Raw genomic sequence first — 20963 nt, forward strand, 5'->3', positions numbered from 1 at the left:
TCCTTTCCTTTCCTTTCCTTTCCTTTCCTTTCCTTTCCTTTCCTTTCCTTTCCTTTCCTCCCTCCTTCCCTCCCTCCCTTCCTCCCTTCCTTCCTTCCTTCCTTTCTTCCTTCTTGCCAGTTGTGGGGCTTGAACTCAGGGCCTGAGCACTGCCCTTGGATTTTTTTCTTAAGGCTAGAGCTCTACCACTTGAACCACAGCACCACTTCCAGCTTTTTTCTACGTATGTAGTACTCGAATCTGGGCCTTTGTGCATGCTAGGCAAGCACTCTACCACTAGGCCAAACTCCTAACCCGGGGTTATGTTTTCTTAAAAGGTCCTTTTATCTAATAATAAGCCCAGGTAGTCTGTCAAATGAATTAATTTCTTGATAAACACACAAAAACAGTGTATAGAAAAAGGAAGTGTAGGCCGAGGAAACTGAGCATGATAGTACTCACCTGTAGTCGGAGATACTCAGGAGGGCGAGGCAGGAGGAATCAAATGTTGCACATCCAGAGAAGAAATTTTCCAAATGGTCCATGAGAACAGACACACTCAGATGGGTCTGAATTGCCAGCAAGTTGTCACCAATGAAATGAAGGACTTGTTCACTTGGCAAGGCCTCCAGCTGCCTTTTTTCACATCACAGTATAGACTCTCATGTCAGAGCCACAGGTGGAATGTGTCTAAAATCACAATCTGATAGCACCTATCATTTCTTCTCATAGAGGGTGTTCTGTCTTAGCTTGTAAGTGTCCAGCTTTGGAGGAAGAGCATCAGACATCATCTAGTGCACAGTTGTTAATTTGGCTCCCAGTTCCTCGCTTATGAAGGTGACTGTCAGCCCTCCACTTCTCAATCATATGTGTTACAGAAAAAAAAAAAAACTCCGAGTGGAGCTGATATTGTCAGCTATCTGTGCTAACTGCTATTGTCAGTATATAATCACACTAATCATAATTAAAATACAATTTCCTTAGATTTATAAGAATTACAGTACAGCTAGATAGATATTGTGACCATACAGGTGTCATGGCATCTGCCATCTAGGGACCTCAATCAACATCCCTCTATCACCTATGGGATGGGGCACAGAATTGTCTCTCGATGAGTTCCAAGAGCAGAGCCTAACAGCCTTATCCCATGGGATGGGGTTGTCTGCCATGGCTGTGGCTCAGGCTGGAAAGCACTGAGGCTTCCCCTCCTGGACACCTTAAACTATTTAATTCTGGTGAAAATTCATATTTTCTTCTTTTTCTTTCATGTTGGAAACAGTGTATGAGAATCCAAATGCTTCTTTCTCCATTTGTCTCTCTGGACTAGGCCCTGCTGTTCTTTTGTTCCGTGGTCTCTGCCTTCCCAGAGAGTGGGGATGGATTGTCCACAGGGAAGCTTGATTAGCCATATTGCTTTCACTTGCAAGCAACTGCATCTGACTGATTGTACCTAACCTGAAAGGATATAATGTCTGACCAAAAAAGAAAGATAGGTATATGTTAAAATTGTGAAAGCCCAGGAGGGTATTTTTTACTACTGCGTGACCTCACCATTTTCAAGAGAATTAAACAAGAAATAAGAATACACCTTATTTTAAAATAATTACAGCATAATAAAAAGGAAAAAAATCCAGCCAGGTTCCAGTGGCTCATACTTGGAATTCTAGCTACTCAGGAGCCTGAGATTTGAGGATCATGATTTAAAGCTAGCCTGGACAGTAAAGTCTGTGAGACTCATCGCTAGCTAACCAGCAAAAAGTGCAGCTCAAGTATTGGAGAACCAGCTTGAAGGAAGAAACTAAGGGTCAGAACCCAGGTCCTGAGTTAAAGCCCCAGTACTGGCACAAAAATATCTTTGGAAAGTCCTCTGACAGCTCATTCCATGTGATTTAAGATAATAAATTATCTTAACTGCCTGCTAGAATGCTTTGTTTCGAACATAACTGTGCTCAGTATATGTTGTTGTTGTTGTTGTTGTTGTTGTTATTGTTGTTGTTTTTCAGTGACACAGTACAGACACAAAGCTATTTGCGTGTGGTGCATAATAAATTTTCCTTAAGTCTTCTGTCAGTAGAAAATGCTGTTCCATTGATGGTGCTGTGAACCATCAATTCATCCTTGTGGTTCTTTTTTGAAGAGAAACCTTGGCCTTTTACCTGGGATACTGGGGCTGGAGTGGCTTTTAGCAAGCACAGTAGGAAAGAGGGAGAGAAAGGAGAAAGGGACAGGGAGAGGGGGAGTTCTTATCCTTGCACATCACTTTGTATAATCTTCTGGTCTCAGTTGATAGTTGGCTATAACCTCTCCCTTCAAACAGCCCCAAAGTCTGTTGATTTCCCACAGCATTTATCAGATCATGTGTATAGTGATTCAGAGCTTTTGTTATGGCTAACAGGAGATTCTAGAGGGTGTTATTTGGTTTAATTTATTGTGGCATTGACAGGATGTGACCTCATGGTTCAAGGAGGCAATTACAATACAAACGATGAGCTGGAAGCCCCTGATTGGTGTGGACTGCTCTCCTATGGCATCCTGGGCCTGGAGTGGTAGAAAGCCAAGGAGTCTGGAATAAGCCTGTGACCTCGCTTAGTGATTAGAGGGGTAACCTGAAGAACTTGCTTCCTAATTGCATCATCTGATTCATTTATCGCAGCACAGTATCTGAGTGCAGTGACAGGACTATGCACAGGTATCAGATCTGTGTGACCTAGTGCAAGACTGCTTCACTTTGCTCCAAAGGAAACCTGATGCCTATTACATTAGAGCTGGATTCTGAGAGTCATTAAAGTGTGATGGTCTACGTAACTTGTGTTTTATATGGAACACTGTTAATTATATTTCCATCTCTTGGGACTAGTCAGAATGAGTCCTGGAAATTCTGTAGTTACCAAAATGTAGCAAAAACTGATAAAAGTACTGGACAAAATGTAATGACCCTCTCAAATGCCCTTTGTCCTTTCAGGGACTTCAGAAACCTGGTATTTTCCCATTAAGACTATGAATAGTCAGGAATTAGTCTAATGTCGCCTGAATTCCAAATGATATACATACATATGTGCATACATACATACATATGAAACAAATTAAATTCATAGAAATATATACACATGTTTAACTTTAAAAATCAAAATATGTTTTCAAACCTGTACTTTTAAGGCTTACCTTTTGGCAGCCTGTGCATGGTTGTCTGCCGCAGGTGGTGGCCCTCAAATAAATTGAGATATTAGCCCCAGTTTGTCACTTATTGTGCAGACTGAAACTTTCTAAAGCAGATGGCCTTGTGTTTTCCTTGACAGCACAGACACCAGGAGACGTTAATCCCTAGCCTCAGATTTGACCTTAGAAGCTGATGTCACACACAAAAAAGTGAAAGCCATTTGCTAATTATGCAGGTTTCTTGGCACTGTTTAGTTTCCCAAGGCTGGCCCTGAATCAAGGATGTTATGTTTTCCTGTTACAGTTGTGGTTATGGAGTCCAAAAAGCTATTGTTTGGATTCCACATTTGAATGAGAAGGCTGGCTGGGTGGCAGGATGGCCCTGTGCTTGGCTGCCGAGCTGTGCTACATGCCAGGGCCTGGGGCACCCTGGTTCCCATGCCCTCTGTGCACTTGTTTGTGGGCTCCCCCGCCTGCTGCCACCACCCCAGTGGATCTAGAGGATCTACTCCCCTCTCTTTCCTCCAGAGATCTGCCCTAAAGAGGAGCAGTACCAGGGCAGGACCAGAGGCAAAATGGCTTTCATTTTTGTTTTATTTAAATCTTGAATCAGAGAATATTCCTAATTAGCTCTTCTTCCTAGAAGTCTTCATGGCTTGAAAAATAGTATTTCTGTGTCTAGTAAGGACTTAATAATAAAAAGCCCCCAGGCCCTTCAGTGTCTTCTGTAGGACAGAGTTGCTTTTCCTTTATTCTCCACATAGCAGTTATACCCTTGTCAAAGAAAGAACAAATTTTTCTTCTAAAAAGACCAAATGCCCAATATCTTGTTAGGTAAATATTGCATTGAAGACTTAGCTGCCTGTCCTGAAGTCTTCATTTTTCTGAACATGAAGCTTTTTGCTAGTGTTTTAGAACTTCCCTTTTTTGTATTTTCATTGGAATACTTTTAAGCATTTCCTGTGAGCTCTTAAATGAGAAGCTTGTAATTTAACAAAAATTGAGGTTCATGATTTAACTGTGCTGGAGTAGAAAATTACAGCAGGGGCTTCTGTCTGCAGTCAGTAAAGCTGAGATCTGCCTGAGACAGCAGCTGCACTCTCCACTATCAGCCTCAAGGGGGCACCAGGCGTCCCTGCATTGTCTAAAGAGCCCAAATTGCAAAGATAAGTTTGCATTGTTGGGGTTGCAGGACTTTGAAACCAGCTAGTCCTGAAGAGAGAAAAGGAAAAAACAATAGGAGTGAGTAGAACAATAGTGGACCTGGAGGCCCCTGCCACAGAGAGACTGTGCTCAGCGGCAGTGAGGACTGAGGAATTCCTCCCCTCTAAGGTTCTACCATGCATTGGGTGAGGACAGGGACCAGAGTTGGGGGATTTCAGATCTGGATCTCCTGTGTCCCAATACTGAGAAAGCATGTGTAAATTTAAAATATTAAAGTACATTTGGTACTTGTTAAGTTTTTAGGTTCAGGAATGGCAGATTTATCACTAATTAAACAATAATTGCTTTATAGAGTACTGAAAAAAGGCCTATAATATAAACAACATCTGGTAAAGATTATAGAGGAAAGAATAATTCTTCCATGCTTAGATTTGTTGTAAAAGACTTGAATGTTTAGAACAAAAAAGAAGCTAAAATGTAAAAGACGTACTTAGTTTTATGTCTAACAGTTTGAAAATAGAAAAGATTAACATGGTGTAAAGGAAATCACTTATTTATAAAAGGTGCCTTATTTTACATGATAGATGTGAATGTTCTTACATAGATTTTCTTTTTGCCACAGAGACATTTTGCTGTTGAATCCTAATTACACAAATATTTGTATTATAAAATAATATATAAAATACATATCAATTATTATATTTTTACATTCCTAAAGTATATTAAAATAGGTCATGAGAAGAGAATCTATTCCAAACTTACTGAACTTCAACTTCTCACTCATCTGCAACTATCTTCTTGATTCTAAATGGGAAATATATATATATATGTGTGTGTGTGTGTGTGTGTGTGTGTGTGTGTGTGTGTGTGTATATTTATGAAAGGTTACCACTGAAAAGAACTTGAGATGTTTTTTTCTGTTCCTTCAATATTTATGTTTTGGGTTTTGCCAGTCAGTCCTGGGCCTGAACTCAGGTTCTGGGCACTGTCTTTGAGCTTTCTCAGGGCACTCTTACCCTTGAGTCACAGTACCACTTTCAGCTTTTTCTGTGTATGTTGTATCAAAAAATTGAACCTAGGGTTTCGTGCATGCTAGACAGGCACTCTACCACTAGGCTACACTTCCGGCCCAATATCTATGTTTTGTAAGAGGCATTTACTTTCATCTGTGAATTACCTTAAATAATAGTATGAGTTCCCTTTCTGCTCTGTCTGTCTTCTGCCTGCCTGCCTTCCTGCCTCTCTCCCTTCCTCTCCACCCCCTCGCATGTCCTTAGGCCCCTAGTGGTTTGTAATCATTGATGAGTCCATCTGAAAATAGATTAAATAAACATCAGGCAGCCCTAGAAAATCCGACAGGCTACCTTGCCCTCACCTCTCCTCCCATTGTTACTGGAACTTCCCCAGAATAGATGCCATTTCCCTAGCTTCCTTGAGAGATGGGAATGAGCTGCCCTAAGTTTGGCAGATATAAACAGTACAGGTGTGAGTATCTGTGGAAGATAGCCAGGGGCGGATGGGTAAATTAAAGAGAAAGTTATTTGTAGAGGAAGCATGCTTGACAGAACAGTCTGGTCCACATGAAAGGAAGGCAAAGGAGATGTGAGTCGCCATCATTATCATCTCCAGCATTTGGTGAGAGGATTGATGGAGGAAAGAAGGATAGAAGTCAAGTTATTGAGGGTCTCCTAGTGACATGGTTTCCCCAGAGTTGAAAATATCTAAGTGAAAATCATTAGGCCAGATGGAGAAGAGTTTAAGAAAGAGCAGATTTGAGTGGATTGGAGAAAAACAGATTGAGCAGATGGAATCCAAGAAAGCATTTCTTTTTCTTTCCTTGTATTTGTAGATATGATAATCCCACAGATCTTGGGGTTTCAGAGCTGGCTCTTGAGTCCTGGGATACAGAGTGGCCAGGAGTGTGTTGCTGGAATGTCCCATTTGACCAGGAAGCCAGTTATCAAAGGGCTAAATATTTGCCTTTCCACATACAGGTTGTAAAGAAGTAGCAGGAGATGAAGCTTCCAAAACTCATTAAGACCTTAGTTCTATAGCAGATTCTCTTGTTAAGAGCAGCAAAGTATGTTTTTCTAGTCTGATGGCCCAGGGACATATGTTTGACTTCAGACTACTTCAGTCCTCATGAGGAGACTCACTGACCCTAAAATTATGTGCTCAGGAAGTATAAAAGTTCTCATTTTAAAAACTGTCAGTAAAGGGTGTATATGAGAAAGTAGTGTTCACAGAAAGGTTCTGTTGCATCTTGGCCTCCTACCTCTTACAAAATTTAAACCAGATTATGGACGCAGGCTGTGAGTAACCAAGAGTCTGAAGTATTTGGGGTGGGGGAATGGAAATAGAGAGAACCCATTTATTTACATGGTTGAGAACAGGCAGATTCCACACAGCCTGAAGATACTGATTGGAAACATTTGATTGAGCTGTTTTTCTTGAAAACACTACATCGAAGCTAAGTCTAGGGCTGTGAGTGTGGCCTAATGGTAGAGTGCTTGCCTAGCATACAGGAAGCCCTGGGTTCGATTCCTCAGTACTATATACACAGAAAAATCCAAAAGTGGTGCTGTGGCTCAAGTGGTAGATCGCTAGCCTTGAGAAAGTCCAAGGACAGTGCCCAGCCCCTGAGTACAAGCCCAGGACTGGCCAAAAAAGAGTTCTTGTATTTTTATTGTTGTCATAAAAGTGATGTACAGAACAGTTAAGAGTTAAATAAATCATGTAATGAGTACATTTCTTTTTAGACAGTGTGACTCTTTCCCTTACTGTTTCCCAGTTTTTCCCTCCCATACCTACCTACAAGTTCTATAGATGATTTTCCAATGTATAGTGAGCACTCCTATTCACTTTTTATCCCATTTCTGTGCCCGCTCATAACTTCCAACTTGTTCTCTTTTGACAAGTTGTGTTAGAACATTCTTACTTGCTTCCCACTGCGGTTTTCATGTAGTCTCTATCCTTTGGATCATCTGCCTCTAGCATTTAGAAATACATGTAATTAGAACTGAAGGATCTTCAGCCTGGTATCTGATCTGTAGTGGCTCTGGGGTAAACAATTTAGAACAAGAGGAAATGATTCTGTTTTACTACTTTCAGTTCTGGTCTTATTTTTTATTAGTTCACTTTCTGGCTTTGTGTATTTTATTTGTCTGAAGGCACACAGCAGTGCTGTGGGATCTTAATGCAGTACTTTAGGGTCTTAGAACACTTCTTTAAAGGCAAGTTATCTAGGCATAAAATTGCAAAAAAAACCTGTTCTGGTAAATTTAACTTTTTGCAAGTCATACAGTTTGCTTTTCCTTGTTTGCCTTTTTAAAATTTTGAATGCGTAAAAACTTACAACTACTTCTAGGATATGTATCCAGTCACCTCATAATAACTTATTATTTACAAGGAGCAGCCGACAGATAACTCACTTGCTAAGTAACCTGTCTGTCGTTCTTTGTTATGTTGAATTACTTTAAGGAATGAGTTTATCTATGAGAATTCCAATTTTGCTCCTTTTAAATAAAAATTCACATCAATGAAGTATATGATATCACAGGATACTCCAGTAGTACGGAAGTTAAGTTACAAATCACAATAATTAATCATTAGAAGATCATCTCATCACTTGAATAAGTGGCAGTCCAAACACCTTGCTGGAGCCTTCTGCGGCAGCCTGTAGTGATGGCGTGAGACCACTAGATGGCACACGCTCAATGTTACAAGTTACCATATGAGAACAGAAAAAGTCCTGAAGCCTGTGGACATGAGCACCATGCTTTCTTCAGGGTGGCCTAGAGAACTTCTGAAGCCAAGCACATTGTCTTGTTCAGTGGAGGGAGGGGACTGAGAAAAATGTTTTCCAAGGGTAGTTATCAAGTGCAATATGACTCAAAAGAAATGTCCTTTTGAACCTCCCATTTGGATGCTACTATTAAAATATGGGGTTTGTAGAACAAATGGATATTGTTCTTTATCATAAAATCATGCTTTCAGCTGTAGCCAAAAAATGAATATGGCACCTAGGCCAGGTTGACTGAAACCCTAACCCAGGCCACAGGAGGCTAGGACAGCTGCTGTGGAGTTCAGTCATTGAAACTTGTTTCCAAATACTCTAGCAACAGACTGGATGTCTTTCAACATTTAGGATGGTAGTACCATTTTTTTTTGTTAATCTCCTTTTCATCTGGAATTAAACCTGCTAATGTATACTATACTAAATACAAAGTTGCTTTAATCCATTTTGGCAATAGTCACTGGTTTCCTATATATGTAACATTTTAACCATATAAGCAGGAAAAATAGATAGCTGCTGGAGAGACCTAACCTAACCTTGTGGTACTTCTAAGCCAAGTGAGGAGTTCAGGCAAGAGGCACATTTAAGTAAAACAGGCAACACATACTGAGTTTCTATGGTGGCATTCTGGTAGAAAGTATTTTTTTTTTAATTATCAGTGAAACCCGTATTTCTCTCCTCGTGGGCTTTTTAGAGAAAGTAAGGTACATAGGAGTGAAAAAAAAAGAAAAAGATCTTGCCCATAATCCCTTGGTTAAAGAGAACTAGTGCTTGCATTTGTACTTATTTGTTTTCCTGTATACCACTTGTTATTTTTTCTTGCCCAACAGAGTTGGCCTATTTCCTGGTCACCACTGGCCCTGGATAGCTCATCTGCCTGCTAAGGCAAGTTGTTATTGATGAAATGCCCATAGTATTTTACTTTCTCATGATCTTTTCCTTTTGTAGCCTCAAGCAGCCTGTCACCCTGCCATATTCAGAATTGTTGATGAAATGTTCAGGTAAATATTATGCTGTTCCTACTAGCATTTGATCTAAAAAATGCTTATCTTTCAAACATAAACATGAAGTCCTGCAGTAGTCTCTGTCTACACTATGGGAAGTTTCTGACTTCCTTATCCCTCTAAGCTTTGTGGTAGAGGTGACAACTCAAGAGTCAGTGTGGATTTAATAACTATGCCTGAGAATTAAGACAACTTTCCTTAACCTTTTTACATCTGACTAATACTGAAAGAAAAGCAGAACTGAATTAGATATGAGTGTCATGAAATATTGATGTAGGATTCGTCCCAGCTCAGAATAAAACAGCAGTATACTCCCTCACCACATGAGGGCTGACTGATCTTTGTAAAAGACTTTAAAGCCAACAAAAATAAATAAATAAAGCCATTCTTAACAGAGCTCTTTGGAAAAGCAGAGTAAGTCCTGTGTATTTCTTGCAACATTAATTTTTATTTATTCTGAGCAAATGGGCTGATCTGGAGCATGTGCTAGCTTTGCGGAGGAGGTGAGGCAAGGAGGCTGCTGCACACCTCAGTAGTTCCCAGGGGTTCCAGCCAGGGGATCTCAAGATGAGATCCCTTTGGGAGAACTTGTCACCTCCCTTTCCAGCCTTACATGGATGGAAGGTACCAGGGTCTGGACCTGTCCTCCCCCCCCCCTCCCCACCCCAGCTTCCCATAGCCACTGTCGTGGAGGCTCCAGAGCAGACGGCAAGTACCCAGGAAAAAGAAACTGTGCAACACAAATAAAGTCACAACTTGAGTTGGTGTTGAAACACACCAACCTCAAGCAAAATGACCACAGAGACAAGAAGGTAGGATAGTGTTTTCAACACAGCTAGGCCAAGTTTGTTTTGTTTTGTTTTTGCTTAAACAAAGAGAAGTTAACTGTATAAAAATACATAGAAAAAAATACATAGAAATTGAACCAGCTGCACCTGGATTCTTCTGCTGCTCGTGTGACAGTGGGAGCCATTCTACTCCTGGGGCAGCTCTGTTGCTGCTTGTGAAAGCCAAATGTCCATTTGCTACCTGCAGTCTACAGTACACACATGCTTGTGAAGAACAATGAGCAATTTAAGAAACAAGAAAGAGCTCTGTACCTTGTAGCTTAAAGAAAGTACTTAAAAAGAGGGTGACTAGTGTTTCCTGCTCTCACCCAGAGACAGGAATCTGGTAAATTGCCATGCCTCTGTTGCTTATGGTACAAAAGGAATGTCTCCTATGAAGCTTTCAGTGTGTCATGGCCTGCCTTTCCCTTGTTCAGGTTTGCAATCCTGGAAACTGATGGAGCCCCAGAAGTAGTAACATCTCTGCAAGTGTTCACAAGATGCTTCCTAGATGCTCTGGAGAGAGAAAACAAAGAGGTTGGTTACATTGTCTGTATGACTCATTAAAGAGGTATGTTCGTAGAGTACTCATTCACTGCAGGAGAGGAAGGCTGCTAATCACCTAAAAGGAATACTTTCTTAGAAACTTTGTTTTTGTGATGGTACATTGTAGGTGCTGTCCTCCCCAACAATCTCTAGTATATTCCTCAGTCTCATGTTCAGAAAGTTTAACAGATTGTTGTGCTCATGAAGAAGGCTTCCAACCAATTCTCATCACAAAGGTGAAACCATCACAAAGTCAAACCAGAATCGGTCTGCCTGTGCCTTCGTGCCCAGGCGCCTCTTTCCACTGCCATATTTAAGATTACTATCATGCTGGCACACATAACCCCACGGGAATCTCCAGCTTTGTGTGCCTGCTCTGCCCCTTGGTCCAACAGGAAGCTGTAACTGTAATATGCCAGTAGGAGATACCATTGGTTACAGAGCACAAATTGGTGCAATTAATGTCTTTACATCCCCCCTCCCCTTATTTCATTTTATTTTTTGGTGCTGATCCTAGGGATTGAACTCAGAGCCTGGGCACTGCCCCTGAGCTTTTGTGCTCAAGCTTAGTACTCCACCATATGAGCCACAGCTGTACCTTCAGCTTTTTAGTAGTTAATTGGAGATAAGAGTCTTACAGACTTTCTTACCCGGCTTGGCTTCAAACCACGATCCTCAGATCTCGACCTCCTTAGTAGCTAAGCTTATAGGCCTGAGCCACTGGTGTCTGGCAAGGTGTCTTCATTTCTAAGAGAAACCCAAATGTGAGTGGATTCCAGAAGAGAAAGGAAATTTCAAGAAGATCTAGAAATGATTTGAGTGAACTATAAAGGAGGAATCAAGAATGGCAGTGCTCAGGAAGTATGTAAGATGCTGTTGGTGAGCAGAAGATGCCAGGGCCCCTCAACAGAGGCTAGACACTGGCTGTAAGAGCCATTGGCTAATTTAGAAAGACTGTGTGAAACAGGAGCTTTTGTTTTTGTTTTAAACCAGAGAATTTTCACCTGTGGCCATTATAAGTAGCCTTTGTATCTCGTGCCACAGACTTAGAGATAATGTGACGTTTTCACTATGCAGAGCAGTGCTGGTCCACTGCTCCTCTCCAGTGAAAGATGGCATGGCCCCTGTGAGACTCTGGGGAGAGCAGAGCTAGGTGTTCAACCCTGCTACAACTCCACATAGCACTAAGCTGAGGAAACCACTCAGGTTTCAGCAGATGGTTCTGCTTTTGAGGTAATGATAAATATTTATGATTTATTTTTTCCTATCTTCTTCTTCCCTAGGGAAGTTAGCTAGATGACAGCAGTGTTATCAGTGGTATCCACACCTGGAATTTGGGAGGAGAGCTCAGCTGAAAAGCACCGCCTGGCCCTCATTTACTTTGAAGCATAAATATAAATATGTTATCCTCCCTGTACATTCTTATATTCTCAGTTAGGAGCTGACCTCTAGCAAACTTCACCCTTGGGGTCCTGGGACACCCCCAGGTTGGGACAGTGGGTATAGCCTGGCCTGAGTGTCTTCATTTTGGTTTTGCTCCGAGTCTCTTATTGGCCTTGGACGCCAGATTTGGACTGCAGGTGTAGTTATTTTAATTTTAGAACAGGTTATTGTCTGTCTGGGAAAATAGAACCACCAACCGAGTCCAGCCATGGGTAGGACAGAAATGAAAAGCCAAAAAGAAAAACTAACAAAACAAGCAGTTGCCACCCACTTTTGACTCGAAATAGATGAACAATGGGCCTAGTGGTAGAGTGCTTGCCTAGCATGCAGGAAGACCCGAGTTCAATTCTTCGGTACCACGTACATAGAAAAAAGCCAGAAGTGGTATGGTAGCTCAGATAGTAGAGCTCTAGCCTTAGAAAGCCCCAGGACAGTGCTCATGCCCTGAGCTCAAGGCCCAGGACTGGCAAAAAAAAAAAAAAAAGAAAAAAAAAAGAAAAAAAAGTACCTTCATGTGCTTCATATCTACTTATTATTTCATTTATTTTCCTGATACTACTCCTGACCCCTACCTATCTGTGGCCTAATTATCATCCTTGATGCCTGGATATCCTATCATTCTTGGTCCACGCATGGCTTCATTTCTTTGCTTCATCCATTTACTTTTTCGTTCCTAACAAAAGGATTATCAGGGAACCCTATCTCTTTGTTGTTGTTTTTTGTTACTGTTTTTTGTTCGTTTGTTTGTTTGTTTTGGCCAGTCCAAACTCTTGAACTCAGAGCATGAGCACTGTTCTTGGGCTTTCCTCAAGGCAAGTGCTCTACCACTTGAGCCACAGTACTACTTTAAACTTTATCTGTATATGTGGTACCAGAAAATCAAACCCAAGGCTTCATGTATCCTAGGCAAGCACCCTACCACTAGGCCACACTCTGGCCCTTTTTGTTTGTTTTTTATATGGCTCTTTATACTACCTTTAAAAAAGTTAATTTAATTAAATGTATTTAATTGTCAGGGTGATGTATAGAGGGGTTACAGTTGCATTCATCAGGTAGTGGGTATATTACTTCTTCAACATTAATACCCCTTCCCATGCTTTTCTCCTACTTTCCCTCCCCTCATCCCCTCTCTATCATCTTGTTTTTCCCTTCCCTCTTTCAAATGAACAAATAAATGTATATACAGTATACTAAGTGCCAGAGTCAGATACAGTAACAATAGGGGATAAACTATAAGGGGAAACAAAGGAGAAAAGAAATAACTCCACATACTACATTAAAACAATAACTACAAAGATAGACCTCTTATTTACATATCCTGGAGTTCAGTTCACCCAGCTTCATGCTATATGGCCATATGCACATAGCTAGAAGAATCCTAGATGTATACTAATGATTACAGATGAGGGAAACCATGGAGCCTATGTTTCTTTGGATCTGGCTTACTTCACTTAATATGATTTTTTTCCAAGTCTTTCCATTTCCTTACAAATGGGGTGATGTCATTCTTTCTTATAGCAGCATAGAATTCCATTATGTATAAATACATTTTCTTGATCCATTCGTCTACTGAGGGGCATCTGGTTTGGTTCCATAATGCTGCAATGAACATGGTTGTGCTGGTAGCTTTAGTATGTCTTTATTTATAGACATTTGGGTAAGTGCCCAGGAGTGGGATTGCTGGGTCATAGGGGGAGCTCTATGTTTAGCCTTTTGAGGAACTGTCGTACTGCTTTCCAGAGTGGTTGCATAATTTACATTCCTACCAACAATGTGAGGAAACCCTATCTCTTAACTAGTGGAAATAATTTATTTCTTTCTTCCCATCTGCCCTATCTATGCTGCTTATACCTTTCTCAGCCCAGATAAACTGCTTAGAATATTATATTTATAATTCCTTTGTTTTTTTCTGGAAATAGTTTGATTACCTATATATGTATAAGCCATGTTTTTAACATGATTGTCTTCATACTTTGTAGGCAAAGAAAAAAGTACCATACTGTATGCCATCTTTTGAGACTTTTCCCCTTGGCATATACATATATAATATATTGTGTATGATATATTATGTTGTTTATATGTGGCTGTTGTCAATGTTGATATATAGGAGTCCATTGTACAAATGTACCACAATGTATCCATTTTTCCATTTGGTGGGCATTTGGGTTGTTTCCAGATTTTGTTTTCTATTACAAAGGTTGCACTAGCTATTCTGTATGATACTTAGAAGTGCTTAGCTCCTAGGAGTGCAGATGTTCAACTGCCCAGTTGATAGCATTTACACCATTAATTCACATTCGTTCCCGCTATGAGAAATGCTTACCTTTAACTGAGTGGCAGTGGCTCACACCTATTAACCAAGGTACTGAGGAGGCTGAGATACAGAAAGTTAAGGTTTGGAGCTAGCCCTGGCAGAAATGTCTGAGAGTCCATCTTCAAAGTAACTAGTAAAAAGCTGGTCTGGAAGCATTGACCAAGTGGTAGAGCACTAGCTGAGCAAGTATATGGTCCTGAGTTCAAACTCTGTACCAGCCATCCCCCAAAAAGGTGTAGCTTAACTTTATTTCTTCTCACTCCCTTTCTACTCATTCAGCCCTGTAACAGATGTGGGCAGCATGGTTCAGTTCCACCTGTGTACTCGGAGCAGCAGGCAAAAACCATATAGGAAAAGCAGGACGCTTTTTTCCTGAGCTTGCATGATGACTGGCTCAGTACAAGCAGCCAGTCAGGTCAGGGTCAGGTTACAGCAGATCAGCTGTCTAATAATGTAGTAAACTCTTTAAGTATCTCACAGATAAAAATGATAAATTTAGGCAATCCACTTGAAGTCAGGAGGGAGCGCATCTGAAAAAGTGAACAAAATGATGGAGCCTGTGAACCCTGAAGGGGCAACAGAAGTGAGCAAACACGAGCTTCTCCCCAGAGTTTTCCTGGGAAAAGATTGGGTTCCCAGGTGCATTGACTAAAGGTTGGAAATAGCAGAGCTGCAGGCTTTCAGTCTTGAGAAACCAGAGGACTCATACTACTAGCTCATTTCAACACTTAAAGTTACAGTAATTAAAACAAGAAGGTACTGGCAAAAGGTTAGGCATAGATCAGAACAGAGTCTAGATAGATAACCATACAAAAGATTGATGTCAGTTGATTTTTGACAGAGTGGCTTGGTTACAATTCAAAGAAGAAAGGAAAATTTTCAACCGATGCTGTGGAGTAACTGGGAGGTAAATGCATCTCAAACTCAGCCTTGAAAAGCATACAGAAACTAATCAGAGAGGACTACAGGCTTTATTGAACATAAAAGTATCAATCTCTTAGGAGAAAATATGATAGAATGCCTTTTTTGATTTTGGGATAATCACAGAAGGATGCATCCTAAGAAGGATGCAAAAACAATTATTGACCATTCAAGAAAAATACAAAAAAATTAGAATTAGAATGGATTTTTAATAGTTTTGATACTATAATGGAACAAACAAGCAAGCCACAATGAGGTGGACATATTTATAATACATATATCACAGAAGATCCTTGTCTATAATATATGAAAATCTACAACCTCATAAGAAACAACTTAATTTTTTTAAACACACATTTCAAAAAAGCTATGTAAAATGGCAATAAGATTGTTTGACATTGTTTACCATCAAGAAATGCATATTAAAGCATGAATAAAAATACATGCATATGATGATGTTTCAAAAGTATTAGGATGGCTAAATTAATAAGCTTGACAACACCAAACATTGGTGAGTGTAGAATAAATAATTCTCATGCTTTGAAAATGGGAGTATAAAATGGCAAAACCACTGGCCATATAAGTTATATAGGCACCTACTCTGCATTGTAGTCATAAAAACACTTGTCCATAATAACAGATGTGAATTGTAATTGCAGCTTTGTTTGTAGCAACATAAACCAGAAGCAATCCAAATGTTCATCAGTGCTCTACAGTGGATGGACAGATTGTTATAATAATGCAGTCACTACTTTTGAGAAAGAAAAAAAGAATGAACTGCTTATATAAAGTGACATCAATGACTCCTTCTTAAAAAATAGTGCCAAAGAAACCATTCACAAAAAATATATATACTCATCAGTTCTTTTTATATGAAATAATAAGCAAAACTAAAGTCACTGAAAGAGTTGCCAGAGTGTGGTACTGGGAGTGAGTGTAGAAGTTACAGGGTATTGGAAAGGGAGATAGAAATGTCCCGGGTCTTGATTGCTGTGCTGGTCACATGGATTTACACATTTACCCAAGCAGCAACACAGTGTACTTTGGGCCTGTGTGCTTCCTGAAGTCTTCCAGATTTTACCCTTCCCCCTTTTAAAGTACTCCAAAACCTTTGTACCTTCCCCGCCCCCCCTCTCTCCCCTCTCTCCCCTCTCTCCCCTCTCTCCCCTCTCTCCCCCTCTCTCCCCTCTCTCCCCTCTCTCCCCTCTCTCCCCTCTCTCTCTCTCTCTCTCTCTCACTCTCTCTCTCTCTCTCTCTCTCTCTCGTCTCTCTCTCTGTCTCTCTCTCTGTCTCTCTCTCTGTCTCTCTCTCTCTCTGTCTCTCTGTCTCTCTGTCCTCTCTGTCTCTCTCTCTCTCTCTCTCTCTCTCTCTCTCTCTCTCTCTCTCTCTCTCTCTCTCTCTCTCTCTCTCTCTCTCTCTCTCTCTCTCTCTCTCTCTCTCTCTCTCTCTCTCTCTCTCTCTCTCTCTCTCTCGTGTGATGGAGCTTGAACTCAGGGACTCGGTGTTATCCCTGAGCTCTTTTGCTTAAGGTTAGCACTCTACCAGAAGTGGAGCTGTGACTCCACTTAACTGGTGGTTAATTGGAGAGAAGAGGCTCATGGGAACTTTTCTGTGGCTGGCTTTGAACCACAATCCTCAGGGTTCAGGTTCCTGAGTAGCTAGGATTACAGGTGTGACCCACCATGCCTGGCACACCTTTGTGCCTTTTGGAGCGTGGACAGCTATTGTTTTCAGCTCTCAGAATATGTGAGCACCACTTACTTTTTGTTGTTTAAAAACCACATATGCTGAAATTTAAAATGTTACAATTGTATTGGCAGCTTTCACTGAAATGTAACTGGGTTAGATGAGCTAAAGTACCCTCACAGACATCAACAATATAACTTCATTTCTTGTAAGTTCCAGAAGGTAACTTTTAAAAAGGTTCATTTTTCTGGAAAATATTTGTGAGTTTATTGAAAGCATATTAATTTTTTTAAGAAAATAGTCTGGCATAGGCAGGACTTCCTGAGTAAAAATCCTGGGGCTCAGCAAATAGGAGAGAAAATTGACAAATGGCATCAAGCTAAAAAGCTCTATACAGTGAAAGACATGGTTGCTAAGGATAAAAAGGTAATACAGAATGGGAGAAGATCTCTGCTACCCATATACCTGAGCCTAATAACCAAATTAATAAATGGGCAGAGGAGCTAAACACACACACACTTCTCAGAAGAAGAACATGGTCAATAAATGAAGAAATGCTGACAATTCCTGACCATAAAGGAACACAAATCAAGATGACATTGAGATTCCATCTCATTCTAGTCAGAATGATATCAAGAACATGACAGCAACAAATGCTGGCAGGGATGCAGGGAAAAAAGGGATCCTAATACATGTTGTGGGGATGTAAATTTTATGTTATCATTATGGACATCAGTATGGAGATTCCTCACAGAGTTACCTTATAGTCCAGCAGTACCACTTGTGCATTTATCCGAAAGATTGCTAGTCATAACACAAAGCACCTGTACACTCATCTTTATTGCAGCACTTTTCACAATCACCAAGTTACAGAAACAGCCTAGGGACACTACAGTTGATGAATGGATCAAGACAATGAGTGTACAGGCATACATACAGAATGGAATTGTATTCATCAGGAAGAATAATATCATTTGAAGGGGAATGGATGGATCTGGAAAGAAAATTATTTTGAGTCAACTAAGTCAGGCTTTGAGAGACACAGTACATGTTTTCTCTTAATGTGGAAGTTAAATCTAAAATGTAAGCATTAAAACGCACACACACACACACACACACATATCTCCAACATACTGGGGTAGGTTTTCATTGTGTCACCCTTTTGAACAATTAACAGACAGTTTAAAGAAATTAATACCAGGAATCTGAAGCACACCTTATCTAAAGGGGCTGGAATTCAAAAGAGGGGAGTGGACAGATGTAGTCACAATGCTCAGTGTACATATATGAAAATGGAAGTAGGAAATGGAGGGGATGGGTTGGTTTGGAATGGATGGGAGCAAGGGGAGAATGATGGGAGGGGTGACATTGGATCAAGACATATTATACTTATAAACAGATGTTGAAACCCCTTTGTACAACCATTCAAGAGGAAGGGAGGGAGGGAGGGAGGGAGGGAGGGAAGTTGTTTGAGTTAGCACAATAGGTAGGCAAAGTTTTTGTGTTCTTTCTGATACCCCTCTATTCTGATATTCATGGCTATTTTGCATTTTTGATCTTGTAGCTGAAGTTTGCATTCAGGACCTACTTTCCCTATGCTACTCCATCTCTCACTACCATACTGTTGCAGCACCCAGAAGGTGAGTTAAAGTTGCCTATGTACACATCAGAGTGAGAAGAGCTTTTGAAAACACATGACCTTCTCTCCCACTGCGTAACTGTCACATGAGTAAAGTGGCATTGGTGATGTCTGAGATCCCATTGTGCTCTCAGGATGTCACCTTTTGTGGATTTTACTAGGATAATCTGCTTTACTTTCTAGCTATGAATGTTCTGGTTTTTTTTTAATCCTTTACTAGTATGCCTACAGATAGTACTGGCTTTGCCTGTGCTAGCCAGGTCCACCTGGATTCCAGGAACAGGCTGAGACTTGGCTGAGACAGAATAAAACAGTACACTTATTGGTTTTTCATTCTGCTGGTACATGAGGACAAGATAAAATGAAGTATGAGGCCATGAAAATTTAGAGGAAATGGCTCCTAATGAAGCCCAGGAAAAGATTTTAAAGAATTTAATATAATACTTAGGATCATTCCTTTTTCTGATTTCATTTACTAGTCTTTTACCCATAGATTATGTCCTTATTTTGCTAGTATTGACCAGAGAGCATGTCTGTGAGCTTGTGTTTTGGAAACTCCTGAGAAATGAAGAATAAAATTGCCTTTCCTTGTGTCATCTGGAGCCATCAGGAAAGTCAGAACTGACGCAGAACAGTTGGCTACTGAGGAAGGAGTTTATCTGGCCACTATAAAAAAAGAGAAACAGGGAGGATAAAGAGCCATTTCAGTTCACCGTTGTATAGTTTGGGGCCTTCTTTTTCCTCCAAGCTGAATGAGAGAGCACCACTTGAGGAAAGCAGATGATTCATAATTTTAGAGCATTTTACAAAATCTAAATTCCTCTTCCTTTTTGTGAAGGTAGGTGATCACTGAAGGTGACCATCTGACATGATCCTCAGATGCTGTGATTGGGCTGGCGTGGCCTCACATGGATCTCTGCCTGTTGATTTTGTGAGAACTCAGAACACTGTGGGGAACTTCATTAACAAAATAGGAGGGTCCAGAGCCCACTGTGCTTCATGAGTCTGAGGTCAACTCATGAGGGGTAGCTAATTGATTTCTAGAAAAGTGATTGGAGCTTAGGTTTGGAAACCTATAAGCAGAAGAACAAAAAGTACATGTGCTTGAACTCAGGCCAACTGCCTGCACTTGTACTAGATGCCTGCCCCAAAGTAGACAACTGGCCTGAAGCCCCAGAACAGACCCATGTTGGCCTAGAAATGGCATTGCATTGCTTTTGGAAAACTAGGTGTATACTCATAGGTAGGAGTGTTTAAATAGTATAACTTCTTATTGATCAAAATTATATTTCATGTTTGTTGTGAGATTCTAGGAGCAAAGATGATCACATGCACTCCTGACTACCCAAGAGCCATAAGAAGCAGAGATAAAAAATTAATATATAAGCAACTATTAATATAAATAATAAGAAAATAACAAATGACTTCAAAAGGCTATGATTAAGTGTTGTGGAATTCAGAGGTGGGAGAGAGTTTAAGTGTCCTTGAGTCTATGAACCTATCTGTACATGAACACCTTTCTCTAATGTTTGTTAGAAACAGATGCGTGCACGCTCAGCTGCTTCTAAAATTCTAGGGTGGTGAGAGCTGTGTACGGTGGCTCGAGCCTGTAATACTAGCTACTCAGGAGGCTGAGATCTGAGGATCAAGGTTCAAAGCCATCCTGGGCACAAAAGAACCTGAGACTCTTCCAGCTAACCTCTAGAAAACAGGAAGTGGAGCTTGTCTCAAGGGTAGGGTGATAGCCTTGAGCTGAAGAGCTCCGGGACAGTGCCCAGGCCCAGTTCAAGCCCCATGACCCACCAAAAAAAAATAATAATTACAGGGTGGTGAAAGCAGAAATACCTAAGAAAAGATCTTGCATGATGCTCACATATTTTTTCCTACCCTTTTCTGTATAGAAAACTTGAAATCATATTCTGAGCTCATCAGATTTATAGAAACGAGGGTAGGCAGTCAATTCTTAATTTCTTACTGATTTTAGTATGGTCTCCACTATTATTTTGAAATCACAAATGTCTGGTATACCTGTGACTTGCCATTTCTGAGACTTGTGGTGCTCTTTACCAACTTCCATGGCCCATGTTTATGATGCTTTCAAGTTAAATTGTGGATAATACAGATGGCTCTTTCCTCTCCACGTTAAGAGACACACAGTGGCTGAGAAAAGTAGGGAATTGATCCCATGAACTAGAAAAAATAATCATTTCCCTGCCCCCAAACATCTGGTGTTGGTTTCAGATTGTTGCTATTATTTTTATCTTTTCTTCAGTTTTCTTCTGATCTCTCTACCCACAGCTATCCCACCAGAACACCAGCTCCAGCCTCTGCAGCATATATCTGAATTGCTCAGAGAAGCAGTTGAAGACCAGATTTGTGGGTGAGCAAACACTGACCACTGCTGACTCCACCACACAGGTGTTTCCCCTATCCTCATCTCCCTTTGACTGGGACTGATAGTGGGTGTACTGACTTTATCAGACGATGG

The 20963-nt window shown here is 40.6% G+C and overlaps 1 protein-coding gene across 2 annotated transcripts in view; it reads left to right on the plus strand.

The window, feature by feature from the left end:
• The window catches only part of Fancc (FA complementation group C), a 181791-nt gene that overhangs the window by 148767 nt on the left and 12061 nt on the right, over positions 1 to 20963 (plus strand). For both annotated transcript variants that reach the window (XM_090329496.1, XM_090329497.1), the window contains 4 exons: positions 9044 to 9096; positions 10364 to 10463; positions 18401 to 18476; positions 20774 to 20855. In XM_090329496.1, the coding sequence (XP_090185622.1) occupies positions 9044 to 9096; positions 10364 to 10463; positions 18401 to 18476; positions 20774 to 20855 (311 nt within the window). The remainder of the gene's footprint in view (positions 1 to 9043; positions 9097 to 10363; positions 10464 to 18400; positions 18477 to 20773; positions 20856 to 20963) is intronic.

Source organism: Megascapheus bottae, chromosome 3, assembly GCF_031878675.1.
Source record: "Megascapheus bottae isolate mThoBot1 chromosome 3, mThoBot2.hap1, whole genome shotgun sequence".
Lineage (NCBI taxonomy): Eukaryota > Metazoa > Chordata > Mammalia > Rodentia > Geomyidae > Megascapheus > Megascapheus bottae.